At 43.6% G+C, this 21,469-nt stretch overlaps 1 protein-coding gene across 1 annotated transcript in view; it reads left to right on the top strand.

The window, feature by feature from the left end:
- Window positions 1-21,469, top strand: part of EEPD1 (endonuclease/exonuclease/phosphatase family domain containing 1) — a 76,348-nt gene that overhangs the window by 23,867 nt on the left and 31,012 nt on the right. The window contains exon 2 of the mRNA XM_054991426.1: window positions 18,546-18,597. Coding sequence (XP_054847401.1) covers window positions 18,546-18,597 — 52 coding nt within the window. The remainder of the gene's footprint in view (window positions 1-18,545; window positions 18,598-21,469) is intronic.

Below are 21,469 nucleotides of genomic sequence, written 5' to 3'. Positions count from 1 at the left end.
AGCAGGTGACAGGAAACAGAAACCAAGCACCAAGAAGTATGCTGCAATGAGGACCAAGCTATGGATCAGAGCCCTGGAGGAATCCACTCCTGAGTGTTCAGTAGGCATGCACAGGCAGACTGTAGGCATGGCACCGTTGCTCTCTATACAGCAAAAGGCAGCCAAAAATGGCAGCTCTGTAAGGGTTCACAACCTGGCAAAAGAGGCTAGGTGACCTGCTTGAATGTCCTGAGCCGTTGACTGAAAGCTGCTGCTCTGGGACATGACATGAGGTTGTTGACAGCAGACAAGAGTTTGAGCCTGCTACAATCTCCGTTACGTGAAAGGGAGGAGAGGAGATTGCGAGCAAGATCAGCGGGACAGATCTGTGAGCAAGCAGGTGTTCGCAGTGGGAGTCCCAGGCTGCATGCTGTCACCAGCGCTGCTGCTGCTGCTGCTGCTGCTGAGTTCTGTAGGAGTTGGGTTGGTTGATTGAAGCGACATGGGTTTGTGTCTATGCAGCAGCCACCCTCCTCAGAGAGCAACAACAACAATAAAACTTTTTGCAGTTGTGGAGGCTGAGCTCGCACAGAGAGCTAAGGAGAGAGTTTCTGGCCTAGTTGCCTTGGTGAGAGGTGGTGGCCTCACTGCTACATTCAAGGTAAGGGTCCCGAGCCTTAGGTGTAGCTCCGGGTGGGTGTTGTAGACTTTTTTGCTGGGGCAGCAAACACATGTTGAGCCAGGAGCAGTAGCTGATCAATTGCATCTCAGCACATGGTTGAATAATCTCTTGCAATCCCTCTTCTGCCTACATTTAGATTTGCATCACCCCTGCTGTAAGATGGAGAAGTCATATCTCTTATCCTAATCTGAAAACACACCCTGACCTGGATAGCCCAGGTGAGATCTCATCAGATCTCAGAAGCTAAGCAGGGTCTTGCCTTGGTTAGTAATTGGATGGGAGACCTCCAACGAAGACAAGGTTGCAGAGCCAGACAATGGCAGACCACCTTTGTTAGTCTCTTGCCATGAAAACCCCTCCAGGGATCACCGTAAGTCAACTATGACTTGATGGCACTCTCCACCACCAGTCTGAAAACACAGTGAAGTAAAGCTGGCCATGCATTTTGCACCTCGATTTCTCATGTCTGAACATGTCACTAAGTGCAACATTTGCATTTATTTGATTCCAAGTCTGATTTCCCAGTGTCTTCTCTTAAAGAATCAGAGGAAGTGGTGCTAAAATATCTCCCCCTCTAGAGATCTGGTTTTGAGACTTGTTGATAGTAATGATCAGGGCTTTTTTTCAGGGGGAATGCGGTGGAACAGAGTTCCGGAACCTCTTGAAAATGGTCACATGGCTGGTGGCCCCGCCCCCTGATCTTCAGACAGAGGGGAGTTGAGATTGCCCTCTGCACCGCTGAGTGGCGCGGAGGGCAATCTCAACTCCCCTCTGTCTGGAGATCAGGGGGCGGGGCCACCAGCCATGTGACCATTTTCTCCAAGGGCAGCCCACTGAGTTCCACCACCTCTTTTCCCAGAAAAAAAGCCCTGGTAATGATAGTATGCCAGTGAGAGGAATTGTGAGATCCTGATGTTAACCTAATGTCCGCAGGAATTTAGGCTCCCCCCCCCCCACACCATCCTCTGCGGTTAAACAAACTGGGAACTTCTCTGCTGAATTTCAGTGATGTCATTTTAACTGCACGATTGCACAATTCATGTTGATCGCTGGAAATCACTCTTCTAACCATGTCACAGCGTGTCTGCTGTCAGCGATTTTTGTTCTATTGTTGATTTATAAAACACGTTCCTCTTCTTCCACAAGGAATCCTAGTAACCTCTAAGATGTCTGCTTGGCTTCCTGCCCAGGTTGGTGTTACTTGAGTTCAACAAGCTCACTCTTTACAAAGTTCATACTGCTCTCAAGCAGTCACACTCATGTAGCCTTTGCACCACAAAACGTAAGGAGGGCAAAGTGAGGAACACTCTGCAAACTCACTCTGTTGCGTGCTGTTACATTCGGGGGGGGGCACAGTATCTTCAGACAACTTCATCTTGATTTTATAAAAAAATCTGGTTTTAAATTGTTATGGCTTCATAGAGCTTCTTGCAGAAGGAAAATGGGAGTTTATTGAGATTACAAATCATAGTCCCGCTGAGTTAATGGAGTTATAATTGATTTGGAAACAGGTTTTGGCAAAATGACACAGAGTAGCATCATTTTGCCAAAACTAGCTGATTTAATAGTTGTTGAGAAGTCCTTTCCATTAAAGTTCCCAGTTAGTTGAAGCCTCGCTCACTAGGTCCAGTCAGATGAGACCCCTGAGTATTCACATCCAGCTCTTAGACCATTTTAAGGAAGTAAATAAGAATAAAATTATGGGGCTTGTGTGGGGACGTGCCAGATTTACTCATTCATGATGCTCATAGGCTTCTTACATTCCACTGGTATGTGTTGATATTTTATTGTTTTATGATTTTAAACTGCAATTTATTGTCTTTAAAAGACCCACTAAAGTGCAAGCATGTTATGAGAAGTTACGTGACATCAGAATCACGATAGGAAGAGGTGGAGCCAGAGTTATGGTCTCGGCAGTAGGGAGGATGGTTCTACCTTTCAAGCATCAGGAATGTTGGGGGAACAGCTGGTGGGGATAGTGAGCGGCTGGGGCAGATCAGGCCGGGGAGAAGAAAGCTCACTGGAAGACCAGCTGGCTGGGGTGACCGGCCATTCTGGATGGAGAAAAATCAGGCAAGAGCTTTTTCGGGGAGGCATCTGTGTTATAAAGGAATCCTTTCCAGTGCTAAGTGAACTTACCTTGCTGTTGTTCTGTTCCTTTCAGTGCATGTTCCACAGAGGCAGGAGGGAATGATGAGGGTTGTGGGATTGTTGAGAAAGGAACCTTAAATGAGGCCATTGGGAGAGATTGTGAGAAACTGGGTATACACAGTTTGTGGCTCTCATCTGTACTATTCTGATATGCACCTTTTAGATTTAAGAATGTTTGTCTGCTCTGATCTGACAACTTTAAAGAAGTGGAGAAGAGAATAATGTGTCATGGAGCGGCAATAAAAGACTCTGTTTTTGTTTTACAAATTTAATGTGTGTATTTTCATTTTAAGGAACAGAGATTATGTTTTATAATAACTTGTGCTTCATATATGTTACAAACCACTGTGACCAGAGGCTGTACAAAGGTGAGTATAAACTCTTTAAAAAGTTTCACTCAAACTTAGTTTTCACATCAGACTAATTTTGTGGTAAGGCTTTGTTCAAGCATTTGCTTATCAGGGCTGGAGGTCTGGTTCTTCTCTTCCTCTGCGACCCAAACTGCAGGCTTTTCCTAGAGCCAAATAGCCAAAAGGGAAATCTTGAGGTTTTGCATTTGGAGCCAAGGGATGCTGTCATGCCTAGCATAGAGATATAAAATATCAAGGCTATTTCACAGAGATTAAGTTCTGAGTCTAAGGTAAGGTAAAGGTAAAGGTAGTCCCCTGTGCAAGCACCAAGTCATTACTGACCCATGGGGGGATGTCGCATCACAATGTTTTCTTGGCAAATTTGTTATGGGGTGGTTTGCCAATGCCTTCCCCAGTCATCTACACTTTACCCCCAGGAAACTGGGTGCTCATTTTACCAAACTCAGAAGGATGGAAGGCTGAGTCAACCTTGAGCTGGCTACCTGAACCCAGCTTCCACCAGGATCGAACTCAGGTTGTGAGCAGAGCTTGTACTGCAGCTCACCACTCTGTGCCACGGGGCTCTTCTGTCTAAGGCAGTGAGACGAAGATGAAGGGCATAGTGGTATGGGCAGCACAGTGCACTAGTATCTAGAAAACCAGGTTTGGATCCAGATTATCCTATGAAGCTTGCTGAGTGACTTTTGGCTATTCTCTCTCCCCCCCTAACCTAACTAACAAGCATGTTAGATAAAATAGAGGAAGGGAGAATGTTGTTAAGTTACTTAGGTTCTCTGTTGGGAAGAAAAACTTAAATAAATAGCCATTAGAAAAGATGCTGGAAGATCAGTGAGTGGAATGTTTTTTAAATGCCTATAGAAGCAGCACAAGGATCCCGGAGGAGGATTAATTCTCTCTTTGGGTTTGCCAGTCATTACCCCCACCCTGCCCTCATGCACTGCTGTTAGTCCTCAAAGGAAAAGGATGGATAAAAGCATAAGGGGAGCTGTTTCCAGTTTTTCAAGATTAACCCCACTCAATTATGTTGTGATTAATTACCATGAATAAGCATGTATTTAGTCACTTGTCCCCATCATGTCATCATAGCCACACATTAATACATTATCATTCCCCTGTCCTATCAGCATCTGACACACAGGTGATAAGGATGCTTGCTTGTATTACTAGCTGCTACCATTTATCTATGGCATGGCTCACACGTGCCACTGAATTCTCATAGGAGTAGGACCCATATCTGTATGCCCACAGGGGGAGGGGCCACAGCTCAGTGCTGGAATGTCTGCTTGGCATGCAGGAGTGCCCAGGTTCAATCTCTGGTTCAAAGGGCAGAGGTCAGGTGATGCTGGAAGACCTTGACCTGAGGCCTGGCAAGCTGCTGCCAGCCAGAATAGACAATGCTGACTTTTATAGACCAATGATCTAATTATTATTATTATTATTAATAATAATAATAATAATTCGATTTACATACCGCCCTTCAGGACAACTCAATGCCCACTCAGAGCAATTTACAAAGTATGTCATTATTATCCCCTCAACAAAACACCCTGTGAGGTGGGTGGGGCTGGGAGAGCTCCAGAGCTAAGTTGTGCTCAGTCACTACAGGAAACTCCTTCCCTCGCTCTTTGCCCACACCAGACAGTGTTGTGTTTTGAGTTGCTAAGCTGCTCTGCCCACGACAGCTTGTTGAGAGGGTAGTGATGAAATCCGTTGCTTTCGGTTTTCACAGAACAGAATCTTGCTGAGCTAAAACAGTTGCTGTGTGTGACTGCTGACAGACCTGAAACTTTTGACTTGATATACACTTTAGCTCTCAATAGAGTTACTCTTGTTTTTAACAGTATCACGGACGCTCTGATACAGAGATGCCATATATAATTTCTGCGTGTCCTTCCTTACTCATTCTGATAACTTTATCAGATTGATCCGTTTGGAGACTGTCACCAGAAGGACTTTTTTCTTTATTACTGTGATAAGGGCAGCCATCAGTACTAAAGAGAGGGTGAATCATGACCGACACCAGGGAGAGCATAGGTGAGTCCTGAAACCAAGCACCTTTCTACACAATAATCAGTCTGTTGTTTTTATACCTGTTTAGCTTCTGTAAACTTCACCTGGGAGAATTCTGGGCATTTGTCTTTTGCTGAAAAGCCTCTGTTCCTAGCCCACTTCATAGAACTCCCCCAGGGGTCAGGGAATGACTATTGTTCTATCAGTTTCTACAGAACTGTAATTTAGCCTTCAACTATGGCCTACTCCAGGGTATCCCCTTGATAGCAAGCGGCTTGAGAAGTGGTCTGCACGAGTCACTTTAACCTTGGTAAGGAAGCATTAACAGAGAAGTGACTGCAAGTGAGCAGGTGCAGGAATCATAGAGCTGCAGCTAATCCTCACTTTTGTTGATCTGTGGGCACTTCTGCAAAAGCTTACCTGTCTGGTATGCACATAAACACGTTCCTGTTTCAAATTTCACCTTGACTGCAAGCGCACTAAGGACCTTAGATGAGCTTCATCCCTCATCCTCAGTCTCTTCCATACATTTGTCTCTGGGAAATCCACATGTACCCCCAGGAATACATTAATGTCCCCTAATAGTGCCCCCAAACTGTTCCCGTTAGAAAAACAGTGCCCCATCTCCACATCCACTACAGTCCTGCTCTTAATTGGGCACCACACAGGCGGCAACTGTGTGGTGCCCAACCTTCAACTTATAACTGAAAAGCTTTCAACCTATTTCTGAAACAAGGTAGGAAAACCAGATCCAGCCTGTGTCCCTTGTAATGTGTAAATAGCAACTGTGATATGGGGCTAATACCAGTCTATTTAACAGGGTAAGAACTGATGTGGTTAAGGACTTCACAGACAACTGAACATTCTAAAAATGCAAACTGTTCTTGCTGTCCCAAACTGGTTTTTATTGCTGGGCTCCCCATGAAAGAGAGCTCCCCCCCCTCTGTTCTTGCACTTCGAAATCTTAGTCCCTTGTGGTCTATGTGCACTTCTTGTGAGACAATCGGCAGATTACCTGGTAGTTTACTCCTCTACTTTCATGTTCCTGGGACGTAATCAAATCCTAGACTGAAAATGGTACCGATCATTTTAGATGGGGCTTGTTTAATCATTGTGGTGCCAGTTCCAAGGGTGAGGTGGTTTCTCTTTGACCCATAACTTGTCTCACTAGTCCTGGTTGTATGTGTGCAGCTGAGGGAGCCTCTTGGATTTCCACACCATTTTACTGTAACTGGGCTTGTGAAACCTCTGAAAGGCCAGATGGTTTTTATTTCCACTCTCAGCCTTCCTTCTGTTCTCATCGTCTCTCTGCCTCATTTCCAGTCCAGTTCTTTACATCTCTCCAGAGAGGAAAGCATCCTCCTTTAGAAATTATTATCTGATTATATAGATTATAAAAGATGATTTCTAGGTTCTAACAAACCCCATTGGGTGTTTTCTAAGCATACTATTCCCTATGGGGAGAAAACTTTAGCAAACAGATAACTTTTACGGCTCCTCCTGTAACATAAGTTTGAGTCAACTATATTATCAGTGGCCAGTCCCAGTTTGTACAGCTTTATAGGGTGTGTATGGAGAAGCTGTTGGCATCTCCCAATGCGCTGCTTTAGAGAAATCATTTGGTTTAAGTAGTATAGATTCTGAAGGAAAATGAATGTACTCTGGATTAGAATTACACATACTAAAACAACTCCTTGAATGTTTATATATTGAGTATCAAGCCCTTTTGATCTGAAGCAGTGGAGGCAATGACATGTAATATACAAAGCCAGGTCTGTGTGGTTGCTCTGAAGCTTGAATTTCCTACAGCACCGTTAAACTCCTTTGTTATATGGTGGGAGAAACAGCTGCCTCCCAATGAGAAAATCACCTGGTTTACTTTGTGGTTTTAGAAAATTATAAAAGAGCACTAAGAATGGCCTACAAGCTTAATATCCCCCGCTGTGGTTTTTTTACACAGTCACACAGCTAGCTCCAACATGAAATGAATACGATGCTTGGGAAATTTATAAAGTCCTATCTAAAGGAACACATGGACTCATTAAAGAAAAATGGCACGTGTGGTTCTAGTCGCTTCTTTAAAAGTGCCTGCAAATTATGAAGAAAAAATGGATTTGTGTTCCCAGTTTTTGTTTCTAATGATGCTTCAGCTGAAAATGTTAATGTCGACTCTCACTTTGTGTTGGCTTGCAATCTTTTTGATTTTGTGAATGTAGCTATATTTCCATCTTGTTTTTTCTTCAAGATAAATCTCAGAGTAGTGTGCACAGAGTTTCCATTTGTTCTCCCATCCTGGTAGAGGCCAAACTCAAGACCAAATTCAGGTACTGTGCTACATGAGGCACCTTAGGCCATTTCTCACACACATGGTCTAAGAAGGTCCAGGCCGTAGCTTGTAAGAATATTTGGTGGCACTGGATATATGGAAGCAGTCCAAGTGACAGAGACTGTTTCTGTAGCAAGCTGCTCTATGCAGGGTGATCCACAAAGAAATGGGTTTTGGTGGCCTCTAGTATGTAGATTGACCATCACTGCTGGAGTGTAAATGTAAATGTCATGAGAGAGTTTCCCCTGAAATACCGTATTGCTTGGGCCAGTGCGGCACAGAGGAAAGGGTATTGTGTTTGATTGTTGAAAACCCACAATCAGGTCACTGTTCAGCCGTTAAACCTTCTGGGTGGTGATTTCAGAAAAGTCTCTGTTGCTCAGCCTAATTCACTTCCAGGTTGGATTTGCCATTTTTTTATTTACTTCATTTATACCCAGGGCCGGCGCGCCCATTGAGGCCAGGTAGGTGGTGGCCTCAGGGCACGAGGGCACCGGAGAGGCGGCGGAGGGGGTGTTGGGGGCAGAGGCGCGCGCTGCGGAGCTGGCGTGGCTGGCCCGCAGCTGCTGCAACCAGCCAGCGCCATGCCGCCGCCACACTCCCCCAGCCGGGTGCAGCAGTCACGAGCCACTGCCGGGGCGGCTTGCGGAGCGCGGAGCAGCCTCCACCCGCCACCCCAGCCATCCGCCAGCGAATGCCGCCGGCTTGTGCTGCGTGATGATGTTATCGCGTGATGATGTCATCATGCAGTCTGTGGCGTGCGCTGTGTGCGCGCATGTGGAGGGTTGCCACAGGCGCCAGAAACCCTTGCGTCATCAGTGTTTATACCCCACCTTTCTCCCTCATGGGGACCTAAAGCACCTTACATATCCTTATGCCCTCCATTATCCTCAGACAGTTCTGTGAGATAAGTTAGGCTGAATGTGTCTGACAGGTCCAGAGTTACCCAGCAGGCTTCCGTGGAAGAGTGGGGATTCAAACTTAGGTCTCCCAGATCCTAATCCGATACTGTTCCCACTATACAACAAAGGCTCACTTTGCCTCCCTCCTAAGAAAAGCTTGAATATGTGTGGCTGCCTCTGTCTGGGCCAGACCATTGGTCCATCAAAGTCAGTATTGCCTACTCAGACTGGCAGCAGCTTTCCAGGGTCTCAGGCAGAGGTCTTTCACATCACCTACTACCTGGTCCTTCTACCTGAAGATGCCGTGGACAAAACATAGGCTCTTCTGCATGCAACACAGATGGTCTACGCTGAGCCATGGTCCTGCCTAAAAGCAGCTTCACTTGCTTCATTGCATTGTTGTCATGTGCTGTTAAAAGTGGAGGAGCCAGGCCAGAGAAAAAGGCAGCAGACCTACTTGTGTAGTGTTTACGAGAGAAATAAAACTGCTCTGTATGTAACACTTGGGAAAGCTCTAGGAGAAATATTGATGGCAGGGTCCAGAGCCAAAAGCCACATAATACCTTTCGTTAAGATTGACCACATCGCACAACACAATGCACAAGCTTTCGGGTTCTGCAGAATTCTTCATCAGTCTGGACATTATTACAAAAGCAGGAGGAAATAAAAGGATTTTTCAGGCCATGATATTAAGACCTCTTGTCAGCATCCTGTATAGAACGCTTTGTTGGCCTCAGTGAGCACATCAGGTATCGCCCTTGGCATGCTGAGAACAAGAAGCAAAACATGGAAGCCATTTAACTGAAAGCATACCAACCAGTAGTAGATCAAATATCTTTCTCATATCAAGTAGAATGTACAGGTCTCTTAAAAGACTGAGAGCAAAGGGGGAAAACATAGTAGTCCTTATGATTCTACTTTATCCAGCAAGCAAAGAGGCTAGTATAAGCCAAATTGTTGCAGTACTAGTGAAACCTCCCGCATTTTTCTTCCTGCAATTGAAGTGTTCTTTTTTTAAAAAATTCCCAAATTCTCAAAAATACAGATAGTTCCCTTGGTCCACAGGACAGTCCAAAACCCAAAGTTTGCACAGTGTATTGTGGTGTTTAGTTGTTTGGAATAAAAGGAATTATGTGCCTTTTGTATTTTACAATTTTGCTATGGACCAACACCTACGTTTTACTTTGCTGTAATAGGGATGTGGCTGATTTTCATCAAAGCTGATGATTGTGTGTATATTCTTTGTAAAAGCACTGTGAAGCAACAGTCAACTGTGGCTGTATATCTTGACTACACAGGCAAAAACTGCACATCTGCCCTCATAATACACCAGGCAGGTTTCCCACTCTTTTATACATGTGGAGGTATTTTCCGTATAGGGAATCAACAATGTGCGAAGCAGCCCTCATATGTGCTGGCTGGTGTCCTCTATTTCAGATACAAAACCTAATTCAGGAGTCTGCTGTGTCCTAGAATATGATATTTGAAACACTGGAACATGAAAGAGTGTCAGAAGATAGTCTAGGGAGCATAACATTGTTGAGAAGGAATGCGAGATGAAAGTTTTCTTGCTGAAAGCCCTGTCTTGGATTTGGCAAAGGGCTTCCGTGGAAGCAGGGAATCAAATGACATTAAATTACTTTTGATTGCTTAGGGTTTAAAGCTGTTTGGCAAAGATGCAGGATTAAGCTCCTCAAATGATAAATCCCTAAAAGCAACAACCCCTTCTATTTCCGAGTTCCTCTCACAGCTCCTTAATTTTATTTTTAGTTTTGTTTTTGTGTCAAGAAATAGTGATAAACCATTGACTACTTTTTTGATTGTGCATTTATTTTACACACACGCACACATGCTATAAAAATAAAGGGCTAGCCAGTCCTTCTGTTGAAGCAGCGAGGCACAGAGAGAGGAAATGGTGCTTCTCGTCATCAAAGCATAATCCATGGAGGAAATTAGAAAAACAAAGCAAAGGAGCCAAGCACACACAAGATTGTTTATTTGCAAAATAATCGTGTTCTTTATTTGGAAATTATAAGCCAACTGTTTTTATTATGAACCTCAGATCTTTGTTTTCAATGTTAGCCTTACTTCTTCCAATAGAGAGAATTTTATTTGTTACATGCTTCATCCAAATCAAATTTAAATAGCTCTGTAAAGAGAGTGGAAAATGATATTCCTAATATACCCTGTGCAGCAAAAGCTTTAAGAAACCTGATGGCTCCTGTAGTATGCCCTCAAGATTTATACAAAATTGATACTACATTTATAATGCAGTGCGTTTCCCATAATTAGAAAACAAGTTAACTCCAGTGAGACAGGATTCATTCCCTGTGTTAATGTAATAGCAAACAAATCTGGGTTAAATTAGCTAAAACGGTAGGGCTTGGTTTTAATAGAAGGATGTACTGTAATTAGAAAAAAGCCCAGTGCGAACATAACACTGGTTTCCTGCTAATTAGACTCAGCCTGTGATATCGAGCTCTTATGAACTGAGTTAATGCTATAGTACTTGGTTTTTATGCAGCTTTTTATTTGTAAACCACATTAAGTCCATGTTTTCATGGGCAAAAAGTCTTTGAATAAATGTGCATATCCTTACCCAGGGCTTTCTTTCTGGGAAAAGAGGTGGTGGAACTCAGTGGGTTGCCCTTGGAGATAATGGTCACATGGCTGGTGGCCCCACCCCCTGATCTCCAGATAGAGGGGAGGTTAGCTTGCCCTCTGCGCCGCTTGGCTGCGCAGAGATCAATCTAAACTCCCCTCTGTCTGGAGATCAGGGGGCGGGGCCACCAGCCATGTGACCATTTTCAAGAGGTTCCGGAACTCCGTTCCCCCACGTTCCCCCTGAAAAAAAGCCCTGTCCTTGCCACTTAATCATAGTTAAGGCTGGCCATGAAAGGAGAAAGTGGAATTATTCACACCAGTGGAAAACTTCCAAGGGTAGCATGGTTCCAAAGCTGATTCCCCATTTAAACAAGCACATGTGCCAGTGGTTTGAGGTCACAGTTGCCAACTTAGATGAGAGGGGATTAAGCAACATTTAATTCAGAGAAGCTGAAACCTGGTGGAAAGTATCCAACCACCCAGGGACTTTGTGGAGTAGGACTCTCGTCTTGTAACTTCCTCATAATTTTGTTCTTGGGGGTTCAACGAACCCTCAGGTACAGCACATATAGAACATTAGCTGCACTGGTTGCCTGACCAATAACCAACTCTTCTAAAATACCTCACTGGTTTCTCTCACCTCTACTCTGTTCTTGATCACTTGGGTGCCGTTACTTTAGATCAATGTTTCCTTGCTTCAGTCACTGACACTGATCACCTGCTTCTCCTAACTTCAGCCAAAAACCGAGCTGTCTGGGTGGAGAAACAGGAGTTCTGTTTGTCAAGGCTACTATGCCACCCTCTCTAAAATAAATAATTTCAGGTGGGTAGCTATGTTGGCCTGCAGTAGACTGGCAAGATTCAGGTGCAGTGGCAGTAGGGTTACCTCCTTTGGGTTGGGAAATACCTGGAGATTTTTGGGGTGGAGCTGGAGAGGGTAGAGTTGGAGAGGGTGGAGTTTTTTGGAGGGGAAGGACCTCAGGAGGGTATAATGCCATATAGTCTACTCTCCAAAGCAACCATTTTCTCCAGAGGAACTGATCTCTGTTGCCTGGAGATCAATTGTAATTCCAGGAGAACTCCAGTAAAGACCTGGAGGTTGGCAACCCTAAGTGGCACCTTAAAGGCCAACAAGATTTCCAGAATATAAGCTTTTGAGAATCAAAGCTCCCTTCATCAGGTACAAATAGGAACTTGAAAGCTTATACCCTGGAAATTTTGTTGGGCTTTAAGGTGCCACTGAACTCAAATCTTGCTCCTCTCTCAAATGGCACTCTAGGCACTGGGTAAGTCTCTTTGCCTGCAGGAAAGGTATAATTAATCTTTTCTTTATGTTCTTCTTCATCCTTCAGTATTCTCAATCTACCAAGCTCCATAAGTAGAATTTTGAAAGGAGCAGAGAGAAAAGTCATGTCTGGTTTTATTAACATTAGCTGTCATTCTGAAGGGCAGTCCGTTTCTATGGTCTAGTTAAAGTGGCCTCTGCTTTTTTTACAGTAGCATAAACCAGATTGGGATTATGTACAGAGAAAGTTAACCTGGCCCTGTTATCATTTCCTAAGGTTGAGACTGGCAGGAATTTGGCAGTACTGCTGAAGTAACAACTTAGGAGGAACCTCTCAGCAAGTACGTTAGCTGGCACAAAAGTTCATCATTACCAGCCTGGGGCAAAATACGCTGAACAATTCACCTCACAGAAGCAATAACATTCTCCCGGTGCATGCAGTCAAAAAAGCCAATTGCATTTTAACTTCAGCACAGTAAAACCCATCATATTTCCTTTTGTTATATTAACTGCCTGTAAGCCATCTCTTTGTAATATGAGGGCAAATTTAATCAGCGCTGGGTTGAAAGATAATACTTTCAGTTATTTCATTGATGCAATTGCATTAGGAAAATGTGTGCGTGCACTCTCTCTCTCTCACACACACACACCAAAAACATTACCCGCTATAAAGGCCACAGAGAAACCAGTGAATTCTGAACAAAAGTCATATAATGCTTTTTATAGGACTGACCAAAATATCACAAATAATGTGTGAAGTCTCAGAATTCCTCGTCAACTTGTATGTTAAGGCGGGGAGGATATTTCAAGCAATGATGCTTGTCTGTTCACCAGCAGGATGTACTACAGGCTTGATTTGATTAGGTGGTGCCACCTCAGCCTTCTGGGAAGAAGGAAAAAAATAGTAGCTTCCAATTGAAAAATAGAACAAAGTTGATCAAATGTATCTCTGGCTTTGAGCGGAACATATGGGTCCATTAAAAGGCTGAGGGCAGAGAGGAAAGATGGGAGTCATTGTCAAAACTGGTTATGAGATACACTAGGCAAGGATGACACAGGAGGTCTGTTGGGATTGCGACCTGTAGCCTTATTTTTGCAACCTGTCACAAGTTGAATACATCTCTTTATTTTAGAAAAGAAATAAGACCCTTGCAGTACATGCCAGCGTCAGGAGAGGAATCCTGGTAATGCTGTACGTTATATGCTTCTGTATTGAAACAAAACTCAGGTTTTCTGCGAGGGGTGATTGATGCAATTTACTTTTCTGTGAAAGTAAAGTTATGTTCAATAGTACATTCATTTATGTTCAATAGTACATTCATTCATTCAGCGTCTGATTATTTTAGTCATGATGTTGACTGAAAACAAAGCTATAAGGTTTTTTAAAAAATATCCCTTTGCTAAAACTTTGGATCATTTTCAAAGCATTGGGTTGGTTCCAGTCTAAATTTTCTGCCAACGGAAGGGGTGGGGTAACTTCCACCAATTCCCTGTTTCTGAGGACCAGCATTTTGGAAAGATCAGAGGGCTGTTGTGAGAGAGGGTAGGGTAGGAACTTTGTGTTCCATTGGCAGAAGTATCTTACGTGAGCAGAAAAGGATAGTCTGGATCCAAACCATCTTCTTTCCAGAGGATGGCATTATTTCTATTTGTCCATGATTCATTGGAAGACTTACCTCTTTTCTATACATCTTCCATGCATAATTTGCTGTTAGGGATTCTTCATTAATTGGTGGACAGATCGTGTGTCTTGCCACAAGGAAAAATCCTGTTACATATAATAGAGCAGGGGTGACCAAACTTGCTTAATGTAAGAGCCACATAGAATAAACGTCAGATGTTTGAGAGCCGCAAGACATGATGCATCGAAGTGACTTCAGATGAGGAGGTGGGTTTGGGGGAGTGTCCTGAAAGTGACATCACAGAAAGGGGTGGGGTTTTGGTGCTGTATGCTGGAAGTGACATCATCGGAAGGGGTGGAGCTTGGGAAGAGCCATCACCTGGCCTTTGACTTGGAAGTGACATCTCAAAAGTCACGTCATATTCTTGCTTGGCTTCACCCCCAAAGTCCCCAGATATTTTCTGAGTCAGACCTGGCAACCCCAACATTTTTATTGAAAATATGAAAGACATGGAAAGAAAGAAGGAAGGAAGGGAAAAAGGAAAAGGGAGGAAAAGACATGGAAAGGGAGGGAAAGACATGGAAAGAAAGGAGGAAAGGGAGGGAGGGAAATAAACTAGACTAAAATAAAATGTATGGCCACAGCGATACTCAGAGACCTCCGGGAGCCACACAATATGTCTAGAAGAGTCACATGTGGCTCCCAAGCCGCAGTTTGGCCACCCCTGTCATAGGGGTACTAATGTGTCAGTGGAAGCCACCAAATTCTACCGATCAATCAGTGCCTAATTTCCCCAAGTGTGTGTACTTAGATCTGTGGCCACTTCTTGAGCCTTTTCTCATGAGAGAAGGAACAAGAATCTCGGTGTCTTTCCTGCCAATCTCACATGCTGTGTGAAAATTTTAATGTGCGTGTTTGTGTGTGTGTATCTAGTGTAGCCATGAGAGTCAGGATTCCCAAACTGAAGCAGAGGTAGAAGCAGAAGCACAAGCAATTGCTGAGATGGGGGAGGAGGAGACTCCCCTCCCATCCATTTCTTATCTATATAGGTTGGTCCAAAATTGCGTCTTTTGTAGTCAGTACAACACTGATTATTAGGCATTTTCACTATCTGTTTGACAGTAGATGGATGGATAGAGACAGATGTGCTTTTAAGTGTGGGTTTCTCTATATTTTTCTACCATGTTGCAAGTAGCATTTTAGTACAAATCAAGTGTTGGTGTGCAGCGAGATGGCTGTCTGAATCCACACACAGTGTGTTGATTCCTGATTAATACGGGTTTCTCATGTGTTAGACACCTTTGGGTTGGGTCTGGCCACCTTTTTTGCTCAGTATCACCCTAATCCAGTTCTCACGACAGACCCCACCCCACACAGCTTTTGTCCAAGCAGGTCCCACAATCCCCAGCATAGCCTTTGGTGGTCAAAGGGGACCCCTCCTTCCTTTTTCACTAGTGGAAGACCTGGTTGGATCCAACTCCTGGAACTGTGCAGAGGTTTCTGACTGCTCCCTCCTCCTTAGATGGGCTTGGTCTGGCACAGTTTAGCTCAGGAGTCCTTGTTTTGCCATTATGCTTAGAGGTACTTGGCCATGCTCCCTGGGTCTTTTGGTTTAAGTAGGAATTCTCACTATGTCAAAGCTTTACGATTGCTGTAGTAGGGTGAACAAACAAGTATATTGTGCTGTGTTAGGGTCACTCTGGATTCAATGGTCCATTCAAGGTACATGCTGTTCTTTAGTTAGGAGGTACAGAACAAAAGTTGAAAAGGCATGGGGTGGTGGCAGAAATCTATGCATCAAAACTTGAAGTCTACGGCAACTCTATGGCCTTACAGAGACAAATAAGAGATTGTATTAAAGCACACCACCAAAAATACTCATTGGAAAATTTGCCCCATGAATCAAATAAACTTGACAAAAGAAGAAAAGCCTAAAGTAAACAGACTACTACAGTGTTCGAAATTTCCATCGTGGCCAGCTGTCAGAATGTTGACTTCAATCCGTCTTCCTTGGCTATTGGTTCAGCTGGGAAATTATTACGGAATATTTTATGAACTCCTCAAGTGCCCAGAATTTTGACAAAATACTGTTGGCATAAAAAACCTCAGAGACTGGTGAGGAAAGGGGGTGCAAAGAAAGGAAGAGACGTTTGTGTCCAGCCATACCTTGCCAAAGATAAGCGTACTTTCATTTTCAGAAGAGAGGGTGCCAATTTTCCCTTTTTGCTTCCCCCCCCCTGGTGCTATTCCTAAAGGTCCACTGATGCCCTCCCCAGCAAAAAAAATTCAGGAGGCCAGTGGGCTGAACAGCAGGAGGAAGCAACGGAGTCCTGCTCTGTGTGCTCCACGCTGGGAGTGGTCCGCTTCTTGTATTCAAACCAGAGTTATTGGTAACTGTTAAACTTGGTGATGGGGGTACAAGGGAAAGAACATGTAATATAGATCGGTCTGTATGCATAGAAGTGAATGAGGAACGACTCCAGAAAGGAATATGGCAAATGAAAAAACACATTCTGCTTTTTCAGATCTCTTTATTTTACTTAAAACAAACATTCTGGCAAAGGCATTGGAGTGGAGAGAACGTGGTATTAGGCAAACTGGCAAGAGCCCTACTGGGGAGTGCAAGGAAGTGCGAGTGTAAACTTGCCTTTCTGCAACTTACTGTCACTCCTGGCTCATGCTGAGATGTGAGCGACACAAAAGCAACCCAGTCCAACAAAGAGCAGCGAGTGCAGTTGGCTGTTTGCTCAGAGAACACAGCAAGGATGAGCAAGAAGGTCCAGAGGTACCACCGGATCTGCTCTGGATTACTACGGCCTCCTTGCCAGTTTGACTGGTCTGTTTGTAAGTTCTTTCTTTAGCCAGAAATGGTTGAATCGGGGCTTTTTTTTCTGGGAAAAGAGGTGGTGGAACTCAGTGGGATGCCCACGGAGAAAATGGTCACATGGCCGGTGGCCCCGCCCCCTGATCTCCAGACAAAGGGGAGTTTAGATTGCCCTGTGTGCCGCTTGGCAGCGTGGAGGGCAATCTAAACTCCCCTCTCTCTGGAGATCAGGGGGCGGGGCCACCAGCCATGTGACCATTTAGGTTCCGGAACTCCGTTCCACCGCGTTCCTGCTGAAAAAAAGCCCTGTGGTTGATGATGCACAAATTCAATCCCGGCCTGATACACAGTTTAAGGTTGCCAGTTTAAGGCTCAGTGCAGGTTTTATTCCTTGTCGTTCCTGTGCTGTGGATGATTGTTGCTCCACGGCTGGCTATATAAGGAGCACTCAATAATTCTGTTTTATTTTTTTTAAAAGCCCACCTTTGTAGTCCTTGGGAAAGTGCAGTGTATCGAACAGACAGCAATAACTACCTCCTATTTTTAGAGCAATTGCACCTCAAGTCCTGTAAAAGTCACGGAGGATGTCCAATCCGTTCTGCTTTCTACAACAGGCACTGGTGCCAGGTTGCCAGCTACCATTTAGACAAATTGATCTCTCCTTCACAATGCAGTGCTATAAATCCTGGCTTGGTGATTATGCCTCTTTAGAAATCTCCTGCTTTCTGTTAGTCAGCACAGAAACCTGGCTAAAGGGAACAACAGACAGAGAGGCCATCTTATTTCTGTCTTCTTTCTCTTGTGTTTTGCAGCATCCAGCTATATTAACACACAAGCTAAAGGTTGCAGATGAACTTCAAACTATGTAAACGTGTCCTCCACCTTATTTATACAAGTCAAAAGGCCTTCCTTGAACTTTTCCCTCTCTTTAGTTTTTGCTGTATGATTTGAGTTTGTGCTTTGACACAGAAATAGACTTTTTAGAGTGACTTGTACATTTTCCAAGATGCATATGTTTCAATAAAATGTCAACGGACTGGTTAATTGGGCAGTAAGGTGGTTTTTTTGTAGAGCGGCCTGTTGAAGTAATGATGGATACGATTGTGTCCGTCCATTGGCTTTTGTTGACTAGTGGAACATTTCTGATGATGGTGGTATTGGGGATTGGCTGGTGTGCTTTTGTGGGTTTTGTTAGTACAAGATGAGGTGCTTGTCCAGTAGCTTAGATGGCATTCATAGGAGATGGGTATATTGATTTCTACGACAGGTCAATGGCACCTCTGTGTTCAAAGGCAGCGTAGCTCTGGTGCTTGATGAGTGGCACAAATACCAGGTGATGTTACCACCTAGATGAACTACTCAAAGTTTCCCAGTTAGTTACTGAAAGCCTCACTAGATGGACCCTTTTCCTGATTCTGCAAGGCAGGACATAGGATCTTGCCATTCCAAAAGCTGTCCTGCGCAAAGTACTACACAGCTCGCTGCTATTGGGTCTTATGTACTGGCTTTTGGTAGAATTATTATGGGGAAGAAATCAGTTTGCATGAGCTCTATCTACTTTAAATAGAGCAAGCAGCAGCATCTGTGTCCCACAAAGCACACAAATATTTGCAAGGTAGCGTAAATGAAGCTGTTCAGTGCCTGGTTGTACTGATGTAGATCTGTTGACTGTGGTGCATCTAGACTTGTGTAAACTGTGGCTAATTTACTACATAATGTTTTTGTACTTCCATGTACTAGTTGGATGTGATTTCAAATGACGCATTTTCTGTGTTTCTCTCCCTTATAGCATCAAGCTTTTGGCTGTGCAGGAGTTGGTTGACAGAGATGCACTGGAAAAGGTATTTTTAATTTGTTTGTAGAGCAATGCAAGCACAACTCTGTGATTAGCAACATGACTCCCTATTGACTCTGAATGGTGCTGCACATAAGTGATTCCCACAACCCTTGCTTCACAGTGCCTCATGTCAGAGGAACACAGTTTGGTTCCCAACTTTGACTGGGCAGTCTTTCTGCTTATTGCCATGTGAGTGCACATAGAGACTTGGATCCTATGATGGCATTCCACTGATGGTGGAGCTTTCTGCCAGCAGAAGGAGCCTCTTCCGTTGTCAGAAAGCTCCTTCAGCCAGAGGAAAGCTCCATTGTCACCGGAGAGACAGAAGATCCAAGTCAACAGCCACAAGCCCCTCTGCTTTCTTCTCCACTGGATATGATGATTAGCTACTAGAATTGTGGGCATTTGAAGAAGGCCAAGATCCAGAGATCTGTGCAACTGCACAAATAAGATGCTTTGTGCTTATGCTTCTTGAATAGAGCTGTGCTAAGGGATCCAGTTTCAAAGCACTTTGTGATGCTGCAGCGTGCATGTGAGAAAGCGTGCTTTTCAAAGAAGGTGAAAAGACACATGCAAGCGCTTGGATGTACCTAAGTAACTCTTTGGATCTTGATGGAGAAATCACCTAGTCTGATGCTGCCCCCTTCAGATGGTGTGATGCAATAGCTAATTTTGCATAGCCTTATAAGCTGCCTTATAGAGAGACGATTGGTCTGTGTAGCACATGGCCTATTGTTACTGTTAGTGGGTCTCCACTGTCTTAGGCAGAGAATGGCGTTTTCCTCATCTCGTGCTATCTGAATGTCTAGGGGTTGGTTCTCTGAACTTTGGCAGGCAGTGCATGTCTGTGCGATTCCTAAGCCATGTCCCCTCCTTCTGGTAGCCTCCTATATATCAGGGGCTTTTTTAAGTCTTAGGCAGGGCTTTTTTTCAGGGGGAACGTGGTGGAATGGAGTTCCGGAACCTCTTGAAAATGGTCACATGACTGGTGGCCCCACCCCCTGATCTCCAGACAGAGGGGAGTTTAGATTGCCCTCTAAACTCCCCTCTGTCTGGAGATCAGGGGGTGGGGCCACCAGCCATGTGACCATTTTCTCGGAGGGCAACCCACTGAGTTCCACCACCTCTTTTCCCAGAAAAAAAGCCCTGGTCTTGGGTAAACATCCCAGAAGAGCTTTAGGCCATTAAGCTATGCATATATGTGTATATAAATGTAAACTAAGATGTGTAGGGGTCTCTATATTTTCTGATACTATATTATATGCTATATTATATATCAAATATCTTTTTATTTCACCTAGAGAGGTAACGTTTCCAGAAATTTTTAAGCCCTGAGGGAGACAGGGTTTTTTTTGTTTTTGTTTTTTTAAAGTAAGGGATGGAAATTTGAGGGGGGCTTGAAATATATGCAATACTTTATGAAACCTATCAAGATGAGTAGCCGTGTTAGTTTGTCTGTAGCAATGGAAAAGAGCAAGAGTCCAGTAGCGCCTATAAGACTAACAAAATTAATGGTAGGGTATGAGCTTTCGGGAGCCACAGCTGAAGAAGTGAGCTGTGGCTCATGAAAGCTCATATTCTACCACTAATTTTGTTAGTCTTATAGGTGCTAGCAATGTATGAGCAGTCACCTAGGACTGCAGGGAGGCCGGATACACTACACGGTGTGCAATAAATTCCTTACATGGAATTTATTTGTAAGGAATTTATTGCACACCGTGTAGTGTATCCGGCCTCCCTGCCGTCCTAGGTGACTGCTCATACATTGCTATTGCATTGGAGACCTCCCTTTTGTGTTTAGTCTAGTCTTATAGGTGCACCTGGACTCTTGCTCTTTTCCCCTTTATGAAATCTAAACTTATTTTACTGTTTAATGATATAAAATGTATCGTTTATGGCTTAGCTGGCAGATAACCTAGCACTGTTTGCATGTTTATGAAATTTAAAAGTGTAAAGCCTTAGTTTTCTAAAAATGGAATTTTGAACACCCCTAAAAAGAGAGTTTTAGCTTATGTATTGTAGTTTTTGCCATCTGGGTGATAGAGGAGTTAGCCGTGTTAGTCTGTAGTCACAAAATAGTAAAAGAGTCCAGTAGCACCTTTAAGACTAACCAACTTTATTGTAGCATAAGCTTTCGAGAACCACAGTTCTCTTCGTCAGATAAAATAAAAGTTCAAAACAAAAATGCAAGTTTTGTAGTAAACAAAACAAAGTATATTGCTTGGATAGAACCAGTCCCATATAGCTCTCAAACAACTAACCTCATGTTGGATTAGGGATGCTTTGTATATCTCAGCGAGCCTATTTGGCAGATGAACTTACCTTGTTTGACATTTATGATCTGACTGTTAGGTAGTCAGGGGTATGTTTGGATAACAGAGAACAGCTCAGCCAGCTGCTGAACAATAATACATGTAAACAGGTTGTGATTGAACAGCCAAACAGCCGGTCAATAAATTGCTTGCTTGATCACCACTAGCAGGTGTTTGAGTATCCCTAAGTTGGGTATCAAACTTTCTAACATTGAAAACAATGAAATGTAATAGTATATTATTACACACAGTGGAGCAAATTTATTATGGACAAAATTAGTCATATTTAAACACTAAACATACCCTTTAAAATATGTTGTGTATGTCTGCAGGCTATATAAGAATTACCATCATCTAATGCTATAGATTGTTGTACATAAAAATCTATATACTACTCTTGTTTTGAATTAGTACAACCTTGTCTCCAAAAGCGTTTTACTCATTCCAAAGGACAAAATATTTCAGAGGGAGGGGAGAAAAGAACCAATTTTCCACCCTGCTTTGCACCTCAGTCCTTCACATCTTGAACTATAGTAATGGGAGAACAAGCCTAATAATTTTTGT

This window comes from Eublepharis macularius, chromosome 11, assembly GCF_028583425.1.
Source record: "Eublepharis macularius isolate TG4126 chromosome 11, MPM_Emac_v1.0, whole genome shotgun sequence".
NCBI lineage: Eukaryota > Metazoa > Chordata > Lepidosauria > Squamata > Eublepharidae > Eublepharis > Eublepharis macularius.
Note: the sequence above shows the minus strand (reverse complement) of the source record. Positions and strands in the feature narration are given on the sequence as shown.